At 33.6% G+C, this 16,358-nt stretch overlaps 1 protein-coding gene and 3 long non-coding RNA genes across 4 annotated transcripts; all 4 read right to left on the bottom strand.

The window, feature by feature from the left end:
• Positions 1-7,767: 7,767 nt before the first annotated feature.
• LOC124458468 lies at positions 7,768-8,206 on the bottom strand. The gene is made up of 3 exons (XR_006953205.1): positions 8,116-8,206; positions 7,913-8,033; positions 7,768-7,845 (listed from the first exon to the last, which is right to left on the bottom strand). It is a non-coding gene; the product is annotated as an uncharacterized LOC124458468 (long non-coding RNA).
• A 1,791-nt stretch (positions 8,207-9,997) lies between these two features.
• LOC124457702 (midasin-like) lies at positions 9,998-11,398 on the bottom strand. The gene is made up of 6 exons (XM_047007901.1): positions 11,149-11,398; positions 10,938-11,035; positions 10,831-10,862; positions 10,450-10,759; positions 10,157-10,251; positions 9,998-10,088 (listed from the first exon to the last, which is right to left on the bottom strand). Exons 1-5 carry the CDS (start codon positions 11,309-11,311, stop codon positions 10,174-10,176), a joined length of 681 nt encoding a protein of 226 aa, XP_046863857.1. The 5' UTR covers positions 11,312-11,398; the 3' UTR covers positions 9,998-10,088; positions 10,157-10,173.
• A 230-nt stretch (positions 11,399-11,628) lies between these two features.
• LOC124458043 lies at positions 11,629-16,019 on the bottom strand. Its single transcript, XR_006952963.1, has 4 exons — positions 16,009-16,019; positions 12,075-12,188; positions 11,849-11,915; positions 11,629-11,733 (listed from the first exon to the last, which is right to left on the bottom strand). It is a non-coding gene; the product is annotated as an uncharacterized LOC124458043 (long non-coding RNA).
• LOC124458044 lies at positions 12,291-12,621 on the bottom strand. Its single transcript, XR_006952964.1, has 2 exons — positions 12,566-12,621; positions 12,291-12,403 (listed from the first exon to the last, which is right to left on the bottom strand). It is a non-coding gene; the product is annotated as an uncharacterized LOC124458044 (long non-coding RNA).
• Positions 16,020-16,358: the final 339 nt, after the last annotated feature.

Raw genomic sequence — 16,358 nt, 5'->3', positions numbered from 1 at the left:
TTAATAAGGAAAAACATAAATATATGAATAAAATCCCCCTCGCTTATGGAGTTGGAGACGCCATTGTTTACTTGTTTTGAAATTGATGCAATAATAGCAAAAATATGGGAATTGATTTTCAAAACGCAAATGTATACTTTCGTGTTTTATCGCAACTTTTCTTTTGCTACACTAATGTGAAAATAAGCAAAGAATATAAAGAGGATTTTTGGTACGGCTGTGGTCTACTCAAAATCGTAGGCATTCACAAATTAACGTTATGCGTGAATCGGCGTAACTGATTATGAAAGCTTCAAAAAATTTGCGGTAAGGGGAATTGTTTAAAAAGCATTCTTAATTATTTATGTTAAAATTTTCATATGTGATATTATCATTACTTGTTATCATTACTTGATATTACTTCTTATATTGCAAATCGTATCGCCAAGATATACTGACGCACTGAATCATCAAACTCTTTCAACAGTTCATCAAAAGTGATGTCTTTTCCTTCCTTAAATTTATTTAGTTTATTTCTAATTTCTTTCTACAATTGCTTGCTGTCTTTGGTAACAGTTGAAGATATGTCTTCATCAAGTGGATATAAAATCTGATTACATCTCATTGGTGGTTGTGGATAGTTGAACCTACAAATATTTTTAGACTTTTTCCTACAAGTATGAGAATGTGTATGTGTCTGTCTATTTACAAGACCAAGTATTTCCAAAGCATTTTCAGGTTTGCTATAGGTAATTGTGCTATCAATATAAGCAACAACATCTTAATTTTTAGCAACACCAAACACTGGACCATTTTTAAGCCATATGAACATATGAATATGGGTTGATCCCCTCCGTTGATACTCAATTCTATAAAACCAATCTTTACCTTTGCCTAATGGAGCAAGTTTACTCATTGAAGCATCTTTTAAGAACATGTTCAACTGATAATCAAAATGTTTTGTAAAGGCTACTGGGTCACTTTAAATAAGTCGGCACCTTCAATTAAGGTTATTCAATTCACTGTGTCTAGATACCCGGCAGCCGGAAGAATTATTCAACTTCTAGAAACCCAGCAGTATAAAATCATACGATTTGTACATTGGCAAGATTGCTGTGATGGTGTAGTGGAAAGTGTTACTTGTTATGTGCAGCATGCGCGAATCCCAGCCCCGCTATTATTTTTTTGTGTGTGAAAGATGGATCTTTCCCAAAATCATTTAAATCTTTTGAGTTTTAAAACAAAAGCAACAAAAAGCAATCTAGTTTCAGGCAAGGGTTAGGGTTAGTGTTAGAGTTAGGGTTAGTGTTATAGTTTGGGTCAGGCTTTAAAAGTTAAAGTATTTTTCTGCCAGGCATTTAGTATTTTGAATTTCCTACCCAGCTGCCCGGCGAAGAGACACAGCGTATTCAGTTCTACATCACTATAATCCTTTTGTTTATTAAGTTTTCCAAGAATTCCAAAATGATTCCGTTGGTTTTCTGCTGATTGAAAACTGCAGAATAATGATGCCGGTTCTAACTCTCGAATCATACCAAATAAAGGCTTTTTGGCTCGTTTAAAGTAAGGTGGTGAACCCCTGAGGGTTTTGAGAAATCTGAAACTATCATTGCGGCTTATTAAACTTTGCAAACCTTCAGTAGCCTTTAGGCCTCCTGCAGTAAGTGTTTTGTTGCTAATATTGTTTTTTCGGAGTGCAATTTGTTCTTGACCAAGGATGAATTTCATTTCTAATTTCTTAGCTTTGAAGAATATATTTTCAACACACATGGCAGCCCGTCGATCAGATCTCCTTAAATCAGACTTACATATTTCACTGTAGTAAACATTTCTTTGCCTTGTTTGTCATCTGGTCTTTTTTGTCCATGAACTATTCCTGGATAAGCCATTTGTTCGGAATACTGATCTCTAAATATACTTAATGGTATATTACCTTTACCATGTGCAACATTATAAATTTTCCGTCTTTCATTATCACTCAAAAAATCTGAAGGAGTTAACATACTATCTGTTACTCCAGCTGGTCTCAGCTTCATCTTCAGCAGTGTTTGCTGATTCAACACTTGCATTATGTAATGTGTCCATGCTAGAACAAATTTTATTTGTTGACTCTTGCAAGCTTCTCAACCAGTTACTGTCAAAACGATTTCTTCATCTTGATACAAAGGACTTGTATTAATCAACCATGAAGCTGCTTTCATCTTTTTGTGAGGTCTTATATGCATTGAAAGTGCAGAAGTTTTATATTGTAATCTTCGCTTAAGTTGTACTTTAATAGTACCTGTTTTATCTGATAAATCTTGGCAGCAAATTCACTGTGCTGTTTACATTTGCTGGAACATTTACCACATTACTAGTAATCTTGAGTTTGTCACCGCGGGAGGCGTGAAATATTTTTTGAAATGCCAATAGAGAGGCAATAAGTCGACATTCTAGTTCATTTAATTCAAAGAAAAACGGTTTGTCATTTGAAATTGCATACCATTAGCAATTGCACAAGAAGGGACTTTCTCTTTCTTTGAGTGGTTGTTACAGGTTGAACAAATCCATTCAATACTATCAAAACTTTTTATATTCTGCATATACTTCATTATATCAAGATTGAACAAATTTAATTTGTCTGCAGAAGAGACAGAATGTTTATATCACAATTGATCACAGCAAGTGCAAATATACAAATATGTGATCACAGCAATTGCAAATATACACTATCGACCTGGGGTCTGTAGCTACGACAGCCTACCACATCTCCACTATGGGCAGTTTTGCATCAGCAACACCGACAACATCTACCCTCTCCATGATCCGGTCGAAGGGGGGCACTACTGGCTAACTGTTTGTTGTACTGCAACGCATGTGCTTGTCTTTGATAGCTTTGGACTTGCGCTCGCTGAAATAGAGGAAGCATATAAAGAGCCTCAGCTGTGCAGATATTTTCTGGAGGCCTTTCCCGAGCGGGTCATGGTTACGAATACGTTCGCAGTGCAAAGTCGAGCAACGGCTGTCTGAGAAGAGGGTTCTGTAGAGGGGCTTTTAAAGAGATTAAGGGGGGGGGTGTTCGGCGAAGACACTCTAGCCAATGATCAGAAGGTGCTCGACCTTGTGCCTCTGACCATTGGTGGTGGTTCTGACGATTTCGAAGCCGTCATCCCGACAAAGCATAGTCGCGTTTCTACGAACAGAAGCGTTGAGGAACGCCTAGCAGAGGCGTACTACAGTCCTGCGGGGTACTGCCGTGGCTGAGCTGCTATTCCAAGCTGGCTAACAAAATGGCTAACAAAACAGGCCATCTACTTGCCCGCACCAGCGCGAAGTGCTATCCCCTGACCGAAGTTTGACATCAGCACCCCGAATGAGGTCCACCAGGCCGATCTCACGTATCTGCCTCACGATCGAGTCGGAAGACGCACATTCAAATACGCATTGACGGTTGTCTACGTAGCAAGTCGGTATAAGGAGGTTGGGAAGGCGTTAGAGTCTATTTATGCACGTGGGCCTCTTCGATGGCCTAAAGTTTTACAAGTCGACCCTGGCTCGGAGTTCCGCGGGGCTGTTCAAAAAGCGTGTGATAACAATGGTGTCACGATTGGACGGGGTAGGGTTGGAGTTCATAGAGATCAGGGGGGCGTAGAAAGATTTAACCAAACTTTGGCGGAGCGATTGTTCGGTTACCAGTATCATCGCGAGCTGGCTGAGCCCGGAACTCGGAACAAAGAATGGGTATCACGATTACCTGAGGTGGTCAAAGCGCTCAATAATGAAACTACTCGTTTGATGGGCGAAAAGCCCTTTCTTGCGATTCAGAAGAAGAGCGTTAAGGCCAAACCCGCTGCTCCGGCGCTTGGTAAGATTTTCTTTGTAGATTTGTCATCTACAAAGTCGGATGACACGAATACGCGTAATATAATATTAGATAATTAACTTCCTATATCCAAGTATCTTTGCAAACAAAGGCCTGTAAATAAAAAAACTACCCGGTAGAATTTTTTTAAACTTGGCCATATTGTAGATATTCTTATTGTCTAAAATATATCCAAAATCTGGAGGTGGCACAAAAAAATAAGTTGTAGAAAATCATCTACAAAATCGGATGACACGAAAGCGCGTAATATGATCTTATATAATTAACTTCCTATATCCAGGTATCTTCACAAACAAAGGCCTGTAAATAAAAAACTACTAGAAATGATGAAGGACTAGAAGTAATGATGAAGGACTAGAAGTAATGATGAAGGACTACAAGTAATGATGAAGGGGTACAAGTAATGATGAAGAGGTACAAGTAATGATGAAGGGGTATAAGTAATGACGAAGGACTATAATTAATGATGAAGGGGTATAAGTAATGACTACAAGTATATAAGGGGTATAAGTATATAAGGGCTACAAGTATATAAGGGGTATAAGTAAGGACTACAAGTAATGATGACGGGGTACAAGTAATGATGAAGGGGTACAATTGGCAATGTAAGACAACGTATCGATTGTTCATTCACACCACAAATTAGAAAACATCTTGCCAACACTTGATTGAGTGATTTGACGTAAATGTTCAGCAATACCTTGTGTGTCAAACCAAACACAGTTACCTTCGCACGACCAACTACACACAATCAAGCAGTTCAGTTTCGAGGGTTGTATTGTATCCATTTACGGGTAGATATAACGCAGTTAGCTCAATATATATATTATTTTTGAAACAACAACTACAGTTATTCAAAATTGGAAGTCGTGATTCAATTCATGAAGACCAATGAAGACTCATATAATCATAGTCGGCAGCTTCGTCCCCAGTCTTTCTACAGACGATAAACACGGCCAAAAACAACCGGGAAAAAAGCAATGGAAAAAAGTCACAAAAATAGTTTCAGAAAGATTTACATTTTGTGAGTTTTGTCCAACTCGTAGTCGTGTGTATCAATATTTTTACAACAATACCTTAAATTTAAAAAGCCACAGGGGCGAAAATAGAACGCGAATTCTATCTTCGTAATGTATAACATAACAAGAAATGAGGAACGTGGGGAGGGTAATGAATCAGCTCTGCCGGACTGACTTCATTTGAAATTACATTCTCTTCAAAACAAATCTGTCACTGCCTGGGGAAGCTGCTGTTTTGAGATATTGACCACAAACGAGAAATGACACTGACATAAAAATACAATGGAAGAAGCTAATCTATGTTTTGGTTGAAGTGTAATTCAGCTAAGCAATCATTGTAGTTTTTTCATCTCAGTCCTTTTTTTCATTTTAGAGCGCATAAGTTTCATGTTTTGCAAATGTTCAGTAAATATGCCATACAGAAACAAATGTGTGATTATTGAATGCATTTGCAACATATCCAGATGCTCTGCTGAGAATAGACTTTACCTTTCAAATATAACTAACAAATGTGTGATTATTGAATGCATTTGCAACATATCCAGATGCTCTGCTGAGAATAGACTTTACCTACAATGACGATATATCTCTGCCAGCTGGACCAGATTAAGGGGAGGTCCCGGGCTGGGCCACCACCAAAATCAGGCAAAAGGGACACCCGCCTATTAAACTATGATACATGGAAGGCTACCTGTAATAGAAAAGCCAAATGATTTTTTGAAGCCAAATTTGACCTCTGGAGGTCAATTTACGTGTATTACATGTGCGAAGCTACACGTTACGCGAGATTTATTAAAGAAACATCCTTTTGGACATCCTTTTATCTCTCCAAATCCCATGTCGCACGGTTTAAGCACATAACATCACTTCAGATAAGCTTGGCGCTAAAAAAGATCAAGGGAGAAATCAAAATAGTTGTTATGATGGATATGAGTATCGTGATTTGATGCCTATTCCTTTCGGCTACGCTTCGAGAAATTCAAAAGTTTGGAATGAACTTGAGGTGTTGAAATACTTGGAAAAAGGAGGGATTGCTTCAGTTGTCAAGATAACTTTTTATTACATACAACATCGTTTAAATAGACCGTAATTTGGCCATGCGAAAGAAATTTTGTACGTGATTTGGAAATGCTTATATACGCTTAGGAACATAATAAATTGTACGGCTGTCTCTATGCGATGAAAAGAATTTCTTTGAATCTGAAAAGTGTGCTGCTTAATCGCAAAATTACTCTAGAAGAGAAGTTACTTTCTAGGTTCAATCATGAAAATATTGTAAGGTAAAAAGAAATTTACTATCCAAAATGAATCAAAATTTTATAACATAATAGTTCAAAGCAGTTTAGACGATGCAAATTGCTTGGCTTATTGAATGTTATCTTTGTAAAAACTATTATAAAAAAGTAGATTATTTTTTTCCATGAAGCCCGTGAATGCTTTCGTTTATGATGTGAGAGTTAAAGCTATTGTATAAGCCAGGAGGCTCTCTTTGTAAAGTTGCAATACATTTAGCAAGATTGGATAAGCTGTGAAAATCCGGACTCATGCTGGGATCGATTTTGACATCGGGACAGGCTTCTGTGAAAATCCGAATTTCATCAGAGGTCTCTAAGCATCTATTCAAGATATCATCGAGTTTTCGCTGCAAATAATGAAGTAAGAAAGATCACGGATAAGGGAAGATTTAGATTCCAGTTCAAAGAAAGAAGCTTATTGAATTAAATCCTACTAACTGTCCATTGTGAAACTTTGATTTGATGAGGTAGTCGACACGACTAGGCTTCTTAGCCTCCAGTTGTTTCTCTGTCATGCTAAACAAATGTACAACGTACCATAGGACTGCAATTAATGATGAAGGACTACAAGTAATGATACAGGACTACAAAAAATGATAAAGGACTACAAGTAGTGATAAAGGACTACAAGTAATGATAAAGGACTACAAAGATGTAGGTACAAGTAATGATGTAGGGGTACTAGAAATGATGAAGGACTATAAGTAATGATGAAGGACTAAAGTAATGATGAAGGACTACAAGTAATGATGAGAAGGACTACAAGTAATAATGAAGAGGTACAAGTAATGATGAAGAGGCAAGTAATGATGAAGAGGTACAAGTAATGATGAAGGGTACAAGTAATGATGAAGGACTACAAGTAATGATGAAGGACTACAAGTAATGATGAAGGGGTACAAGTAATGATGAAGGGGTACAAGTGGCAAGACAACGTATCGATTGTTCATTCATACCACAAATTAGAAAACATCTTGCCAACACTTGATATTATTTCTCTTTGCCTTTGAGTGATTTGACGTAAATGTTCGGCAATACCTTTAATACGGTCAAAATCGCCCATCGTTAAATCCTACAAGACAGAAACTATTGAAACAAAGACAACCGATGACTACTGATTAAAGAAACTCAACACGAAGCAACGTTCAGTGGTCGAAAATAAAATTAATAAAAAACAAAATGACTGTTACTATCAACCAGAGGACAAATGAGCCGTCGTCATGATAGGAAAGTTAAGGTATGCATATTTGTAGATGTAGATCGTCCAGGTTAGTAAAGTCCAGAGAAGAACTGTTGGTGTTAAAGTTGACTAACGTTTCGACAACCTTAGCGGTAGTCATCTTCATAGTCAAGTGAGGAGTAAACGTCAGGTTTGCCGTATTTATCTGGTTCATACGTCTGTTTGTTTACTTCTCACTTGACTCAGAAGATGACTACCGCTAAGGTAGTCAAAACGTCAGTCAACATAAACACCAACTTCTTAGGACTGAACAAATGGACGATCTACTCCTACAAACGTGTAATAATACTTTGGGTTCAAACTTTATAAAGTTAAGCAATCTTATTAACGACAAACCCATTTACCTTTGACGGTGATGAAAGAAGGTTGTTCACGGCAGTGTTGCAGTAAACACATTTTTGATAATATTCTATCGACCTTTCCCACAATGATGCAAAACATCCACATTTTCTGAAGAGAAAAAAAAGCGAGTGAATACTTTCTCCACAAAAAATTAACATTTTTCAAAGCTATTTACTTGTCTTCCATGATATTGTCCATGTTTTTCAGTCGTTTTGAAAGGTAAGAGGTATCAACCAACATAGGATTTTTCAACGAGTTTTGCTGGCAAATGTTTATGCCTTTACGGTACGACAAACCTGGATAAAATTTGAAGTTGTCAAACGTTGAAGACGAAACATAGTTTATTTTCATTATTTTCATCAACGAAACGTTCATCACCTATCTTTTTTAATTCCTTGAACAAGTCAGCTAAAGATCTCTTTTTCATAACGTGAAGGTGTTTGATAAACCGAGTGCGTTCTTCACCAGTCTACAATATGGTGCACAAGTAAGCTAAAGATCTCTTTTTCATAACGTGAAGGTGTTTGATAAACCGAGTGCGTTCTTCACCAGTATACAATATGGTGCACAAGTAAGCTAAAGATCTCTTTTCATAACGTGAAGGTGTTTGATAAACCGAGTGTGTTCTTCACCAGTCTACAATATGGTGCACAAGTAAGCTAAAGATCTCTTTTCATAACGTGAAGGTGTTTGATAAACCGAGTGCGTTCTTCACCAGTCTACAATATGGTGCACAAGTAAGCTAAAGATCTCTTTTCATAACGTGAAGGTGTTTGATAAACCGAGTGCGTTCTTCACCAGTCTACAATATGGTGCACAAGCTAAATCGAAGCTTGTGCACTGCCAGTTACATGAAATAAGTCACAAACCTTTTTTCCAATTTCCCATTGTTGCAGAGTAAGTGCCTTGCTCACTATATCACCTTAAGATATAAATGTACTCGTCAGATACAAGCAAAATGATGCTGCACTTGTAGAAAAGACAAATACCGGCAAATTTATGCACAGAAAAAGATGATCACTCTTATCTCGAAGTGTTCAGCTTGCGTTGTGTTAACTTTCGCATTTTGGTAAACAATTTTGAGGATATAGTTGAGATTCACTTTCCTCATTCTCAAGATTCGGCATCTAAAAATATCATCACAATCATATGATTATAACATAAACGAGTCAAACTTATCGTTTAATAGGGCACTACAAAGACTGCTTTTCGCGGAATCATTCGAGTCATTTCAACCGTTTTTGTCGATCAACCAAATTGGGGAAGTCCAATACGGACGACGAAAAACCTCGATAGAAATGATTGAAATGACGCAGACGAATATGTAAAAAGCAAAAATTTGCACGTTATATTGATAGGAAACTCATAGAGAGAGAGTGCAATCAGTTTGTTGAACAAAATTTTTATCTTGATAAAAAACCTTGAATTCTTTAGGCGACGTAAAATATGTGAAGCCTGGAATACAAACCAAGCCCAAAGTTTCAGATACATCGAAAGAATCCCAAAAAAGTTGAGATAGAAGTATTGTTCTCATATTCATCGCTCGGCACATAACTATATTGCAAAGTTGCTAGACAACTTTCCACTAAACATGACTATATTATCTAAAAAGCTGTCATACAATCATACTTGCAGAACACGGAGAAAGCCATGCATGAAATTGAGAGTAATAAAATATTGTACATATTCTACACGAATCATTTCTAAGAACTTGAAAAAACTTACTCTGTATTTTTCATGAATTTCAGCAAAGTATAATGAGACTTTGACGACGTTTCCTTCATTGCCCAATAATTGATGTCTTTCCACTTGATAATCTTGATGAAATCCTATCAAGAATTCATGATTATGAAGTAACTCAAGAACTGTAAGTTCACATTTTGCTTACAATACAAAGGAGGCAAAAATATCAATAAATTATACACAACCTTCAACTCTTTCTCGATCGGAGTCTTTGCTTTCTGAATAAAATCATTCACTTGCGCCTGAAATTGTTTGTAGTAACAATATACGTTCCACAGTATAATCAACACGATATCTAGAAAAAAAACATTAAGAAAAAACTCCAGATGTCACCATATTCAAAGCGACAAAACCCGTTAAGTGTGTAAACCTGAATTATCGTCCAACATTTTCTGAGAATGAAAGGCCCGTAGCATGTTTAATCTATGACAAAATTCTCCTATGGACGATTTCTAAATAAACTGCTGTAAGATATTGATGAATTCCGTGCAATCCGCTTGTTCATTAGTGCGGAAAATTCCTGGATCACGTGATGAAGATGAAACCACCAATGATTGGCTCTATCGCTCACGTTCACTTCACAAACTCGCAACAAAGAAGACCAGCACCTTGAAACAAATTACCATCTCCATTTAGCACGCTTCTTCAGAAATTTTTTGAACTTATCTAACTTTACCTTAACTCTAACTTTCTCTATTGGATAATCATTTGGGTGACTTCATTCAGATTGATTCTTATGGAAACATGGCGACTGGCATTACATTCCCACTCCTGAAATCAAAACGATTGTTCAAGCATTTGGATACATCAGGAACATTATATACATGACCTTACATGACAACAAAGTACATACAAGTACACCAGGGACATTTTATCATGTAATATAATGACGTAACTCGACTACAGTACTGAGACATTAGAGTACAATAGATGATAAGTCATACCCACAATTCACAGTGTTTTCTTTACCTGTGAATACTTTAACAAGATTTCTAAACCATTAAGAATTTTCATTACAGGACTTGTTACAGAAAATGAAAGAATACGCTCGATGGTTCGACACAACTGTAAAATAAGAATCGATAAAGTTGAAAAACCAATATAATATTTCACAGGATTTGCTTCGATCTCGAGTCTCTTCTTTACCTGAGCGAGCGTTGGATGCTCCGGCCATTCAACAAGCAGTTGCTCTAATCTCGTCTTAAAGCGTAGAAGTATCGGTACAACTTTTACAGTTTCCTTTAAATTGCTGTCGTGGTAAATATCGTATTCTTCACCTCTGTAAAATGTAAACTCTCAGCCACAAAAGACGAATATTAAGCATGCTATGTGATACGCGCAACGCTTTACCTTTTCTCGAACAAAGAACTCATGAACTGATGCTATAATTTAAAGTAATAAACGTGATTGACAACTCAAGCTAATAAAACATAAAAAAGGGGTCTTGCACTAATCACCTTAATTTTAGCTCCTTCTTCATGGCTAGACAAATATCTCATCAACATCGAGCTCATAATGAGATGGCTGGGAGAACTATCGTCCTGTAAATCAACATCTGTATAATACAAAACTTTGCTAAATTCAATGTATTCGTCCCTTTGAAGACAGTCTCTTTCTAGGCTAAAGTATAAACCGTACAAAACAAAGAAATATCCTTCTTGTACAAACCGGATAAATCAGCAAGTGCGACCACTTCAGAAGAAATGTTATAACGGTGAAACACGATTTCAAACGCATCTCTTTCTTCATCCACCTTTAGATAATCTTTGTTATTAAAGGTTGAAAACACATCGCATACATTGGGAGCACAACATAATATGAACTGATGCATATTACAGAACTGTGTTAGGTCTAAAACACCAATATCGTCTTCTTCTCGATTGTATTCATCGCGCTGCCATTTGAAAGTTCTTGTTTTTCCGCTGACTCAAGTTCTTTGAAATCATCATCAAACCTTGTAAATATTTCTTCGATATCTTTCTGATTTAGCTCAACTTCGGACAACTCGTCCTAACAACACGTTTGCATCTGATTTAGATTAACTTCGGACAACTCGTCCTCACAATACGTTTGCATTTTAAACTTGTATAAGCTTTCATTTTCGACTTCTTCAAGTCTTCTTTCTTCCTCGCGTTTCAACCAAAAGTTTGGTAATATTTTACAATGATGTTCAGAAATTGAATGTCATCCGTTGTCGTGTAACCTTGTAAATAGACTTTTTGTCTTAACATACGCAGGACGAGCAACCAAATTCTACAAAAACAGATAATGTAATCACACGACATAAATATTCGAATAAGTATTACATAAAAGATAAAGGTAAGTTCCTTTTATAAGTAAACAAAGTTCAGATTCAAAAGAAAATTACCTGCACTTAAACATTTCACAATATTCTTCGTTATTGACAAAAGGAGACGAATAATTTTTGAACAGAGCTAAACAAAGATTAACACATTTGAAAGTAAGCAAGGCAATTAGTACAAACTAATCTATTTAATAACGTGTATAAATACATCGTAATGAATACAGATTAGCACTTTTGGCTATATCTCAATTCTATTTTCCTTTAATCCGCCTGAGAATATTCCGCATACCTTAAGTAAAGCATGCGAGACATCTTTACCACAATATTCACATTTCACATTGCGATATTCACATTCATTCTTCAAATGTTCACCAAGGAGAGAGCGAGGTAACTGAATGTTACACTTATGCGCAGCTGATGAGCGCATGCTCACAAACTTGATAATGACCCTGACAAAAAAAATTAATAAGTAAAAATACCAAACTTTTTTAATAAATTTATCAACTCAACTCAACTCACTTCCAATTCTTCGTAGGAGCCAAAACATTTGCATTGTTCAGAAGGACAATGTAAACGAATACTTTTCAACTCACGTTTCGTAAAAGCATCAGGGAAAACCTGTATATAAGTTTCATAGAAGTTCAAAGATTGGTGTAATAATTGAAAATTGGTAGATGAAGATGTTGAGAATGGAAGCTCTTTGTAGAGGAGTTTCTTAATAAACGATTGATAAAGCTGTATGGAAGTTTCCTTTTAAAAATTTTGAATATTTTCACCTACATCATTTTGGCTCAATTTTTCTTGATCTTCAGGACATTTTGGATCAGGATCTCTACAGGAATTAAAGATTTTATTTGATGGAAGTCCTCGTAGATGAAATGATTATAACGTTTCTTGTGACATTATTATTTTTTTCATTAATTTTTTCGTGGTATATTTGTTATCACTGTTATATTATTGAAGAGGGATTTATGAAAAAGATAAAATACCAAGAAAAGAAAATTCTGGAGATACAGAAATTTATGAAAAATACGTATTTGTTAGAAGAAGGAACTATCTGTATTGGTGGTGATGATGAATGGGAATAATTTAATTCATTGTTATTTTAATGGAATTTATTTGTTTCAATTCGACGAAAAATTTTTTAAAAAAATTTTTTCTAAAAATTATATTGTTGACTTTTTATCAAAGAATAACGAGTTGAAAATTATTGATCAAAAAAAAATTTATAATTTTATTTTAAAATATAAATCATATCTCAGAGACTATAATAATATTTATATAAATGAACAAAAATATATAGAAAAAAATATTGGTAAAGAATTATATTTTTTTAAGGGACCATATATTAATATAACAAAAATGGAATGGAATTAATGAAAAAACATTTGTTGATAATTTTGTAAAAAAAATTTGTTGATTTTTTGTAAAAAATAAAAAATTGTCGATTTTTGGTAGGGTATATATTCATTTTATTTTTCATGTTTTGCATCATTTGATTTCATATACTTTCAAACAACACATCGATATAAGTTTTTTAAGGAAAAGATAAAACAAATGGCTCAAGAGTTTACCATTTATAAAAAAACTTTTAGAGATTTGGTAACAGTTTTACAAAGCTATACTAATGGAAAAGCAATCCTTGGAAATAAAGTATGCAGTTTTAATCGTTTTAGTAAGTTATGTTTTTTTCAAAATCTGTTTACTCTCCATACAATGATGGTTTGTGTTGTAAAGACGAATTGCAAATGAATTTGCAAGCATGTGAAAAATTAGCAAATGCGTTGAACAAAATTGCTAATAAAGATGAAGGTGAAGATTTTTATGAAGTTTTGTTTTCATCTAACGAAAAACGTGTTATTTTGGAACGTGAATCAGGAAAACTTATTTTAAAAACACAAAAATCATCTCGTACTGTTGATGAAAGTGTAACTATTTGTCTTGATGATGATAATGATGAGTGGGATGAATGTTTCAAACCAAGTGATCTAAATGATATTTCGATGATTGATTGGGTGGATGAATTTTACAAAGTGTATTTCAGAAAAGATGACGACTTAAAATCTATATCACAAAAATTGCGAGAATTTGTTGCATCTTGTCGTGGTTTATTAAAAAGTGAAGAAGAGAAGAAAAAAACAACCAAAGTAAAGGAAGTTAAAGAAAAAAAAGGTAAAAAAGAAAAGACAAAAACTGTACCAAGAAAAAAAAGAAAAATGAATGAAAATGGAGATGATATTGAAAATGGTAATGACATTGAAATTGATAATGATATTGAAGCTATTTATATGTTGAAAGAGTTTTCTAATAAATTGGATATTTCAATATATGATTGCGTTGTTTATCATAGCGAAATTATGAATGAAATTTTAGAGGAAAAAATGGGAAAGAAATATGATTTTGTAGAAATTTATAAAAAATATGGAAATGATGAAATCGAAAGAATATATAATGACATTTTTCTTTCAGTGCTTGATTATCATCACCCTCTTCCAACGATTGTAAAAGATGACGATGAGGAGAACGAAGAAGACTAATTTAATTAATGACGATTTTATAAAAAAAGCAGCAAGATTATTAAAAGGTGAACATTTAGAAGATAATGAACAAAGTATATATAATTTGTATCAAAAGAAAAAGAAAAAATATAATCGATTAAATATAAATATATGGAAAAAAAATGATTTGTGGAGTATTGATTTAGCTGAAATGAAAGATTTGGCAAGATATAATGATAATTTGCGATATTTGTTATGCGTAGTCGATGTGTATTCAAGATATGCATTTGTTCGTTTATTACAAAATAAATCTAGTAAAAATGTTATGAAAAAATTTGAAGATATTTTATTGAAAGAAAATGAATTTCCTAAAAAAATAGTATCGGACGAGGGAAGTGAATTTCAAGGGATTCGAAAAGAATTATCAAAAAAATATAATTTTACAATTTATAATACCTATAATCGTGAAATTAAAGCTACTCATGCTGAAAGATTTATACGAACAATAAAACAGATGATTAGAAGAACTATTGACTTGTTGCAAACGAGAAGCGAAAAAAAAATTTTAATTATAAAAAATACTTGCATTTAATTGTGGAAAGATATAACGAATCTCCTCATCATGGATTACTTTCCGATAATCTTTCACCATATGATGTCTATTTAGGTGGAAAAAAAATAAATTACATCAAAAGACTGTCTAATATTTTATACAAAAAAAAGGGATAAAAATTTAAAGTGCAAATTTCAAGAATTAAAAATAATATTTTTGAAAAGGAAAGTTTAAGACAGTGGGTTAATGAGATTTTTTATATAAATAAAGTTTTGTTGACGGATCCTGTTACTTATAAGCTTTGTGATAACAACGGTGAGAAATTCAAGGAAGTTTTATCGTGAAGAATTAAAAAGGTTTAAAAATGAAAAATATTACATTAATTAGTAATGTTAATAATAAAAATGGTGAAAAAATTATATTAATCATTTTACCACAACATTACCGGGTCAAATTGATGCAATAAATAATAAAAAATACATATCTGTGTTAAATGTTTTTTATCCAAAACAGCAAAAAATATTAATGAAGATGAATGCTGGTGTGATTTGGAATTAAATTTTTCAAAATACTTTATTCAAACGGATGATACCACTAAAAATATAGATAAAAGTTTATATCAATTTTGAAGTTTAATTTACCAAGAATTAAAATACCATCTGGAATATATAACAATAAAAAATTTTAGCGCTTTTAAATGATTATTTAAACGATTTTAATGTTTTTTAATAATAAAATGGAAAAAATAATATAATTTTAACAAATGAATATACTTGTTACTATGGTCAGGAAAGAATCTTATATCAAAAATGGTAAAAATATGATTTTAAAATTATATTTGGACACAACCCGTAATGAACAAAATAGAATATATTGATTATGCTACAGGAAATAATACCTTGGAATTTAAATTGACTTTTCAAAAAATTAAGTTTTATGTTGGGTTGGATAAAGAAGAAATAAAATATACATTTGATTCTGGATTTGATTCTAGCGAACGTAAATTTTAAAAAATTAAAATATTTCATTTTCCATATCTTCCTGATGAGACAATTGGGTTAAATAAAATGTTTAAATATTGTGATAAAATTGATAGTGAAATTGTTGGTGATTCAAGAAGTGAATTGTTATGTATTGTCCCTTTACATTATGCAGATGAAAGTGGAGACGACTTGTTTGTGTACACCCCTCCAATTATAAAAAAACAATTAATTTCTTCATTTATTAAAGATTTAACTATGGAATAACCATATGATTTTTTTACTAATTCAAGTGAAAATGTACAAAAAATACCAGATCTTGGTGATTTAACTAATGTGAAAAATTGTATACCAGATAGTATAAAAAATATTAATAACGAACCGAATAATATTAAATTTTTTTATTATTGCATAAAAAAATTTTTATATTTAAATGGAGGATTAGCCAAATTAGATGCTGTTGCTAATTTTAATTTGCAATCAATGCAAATAATGGAATATGAAAAAGCTCCTTCGATTCTATTTTCAAAATATATATTATT

This window comes from Xenia sp. Carnegie-2017, unplaced genomic scaffold (genome assembly GCF_021976095.1).
Source record: "Xenia sp. Carnegie-2017 unplaced genomic scaffold, XeniaSp_v1 HiC_scaffold_6, whole genome shotgun sequence".
Lineage (NCBI taxonomy): Eukaryota > Metazoa > Cnidaria > Anthozoa > Malacalcyonacea > Xeniidae > Xenia > Xenia sp. Carnegie-2017.
The sequence above is the reverse complement of the archived record's forward strand: the minus strand, read 5'-3'. Positions and strand labels throughout refer to the sequence as shown.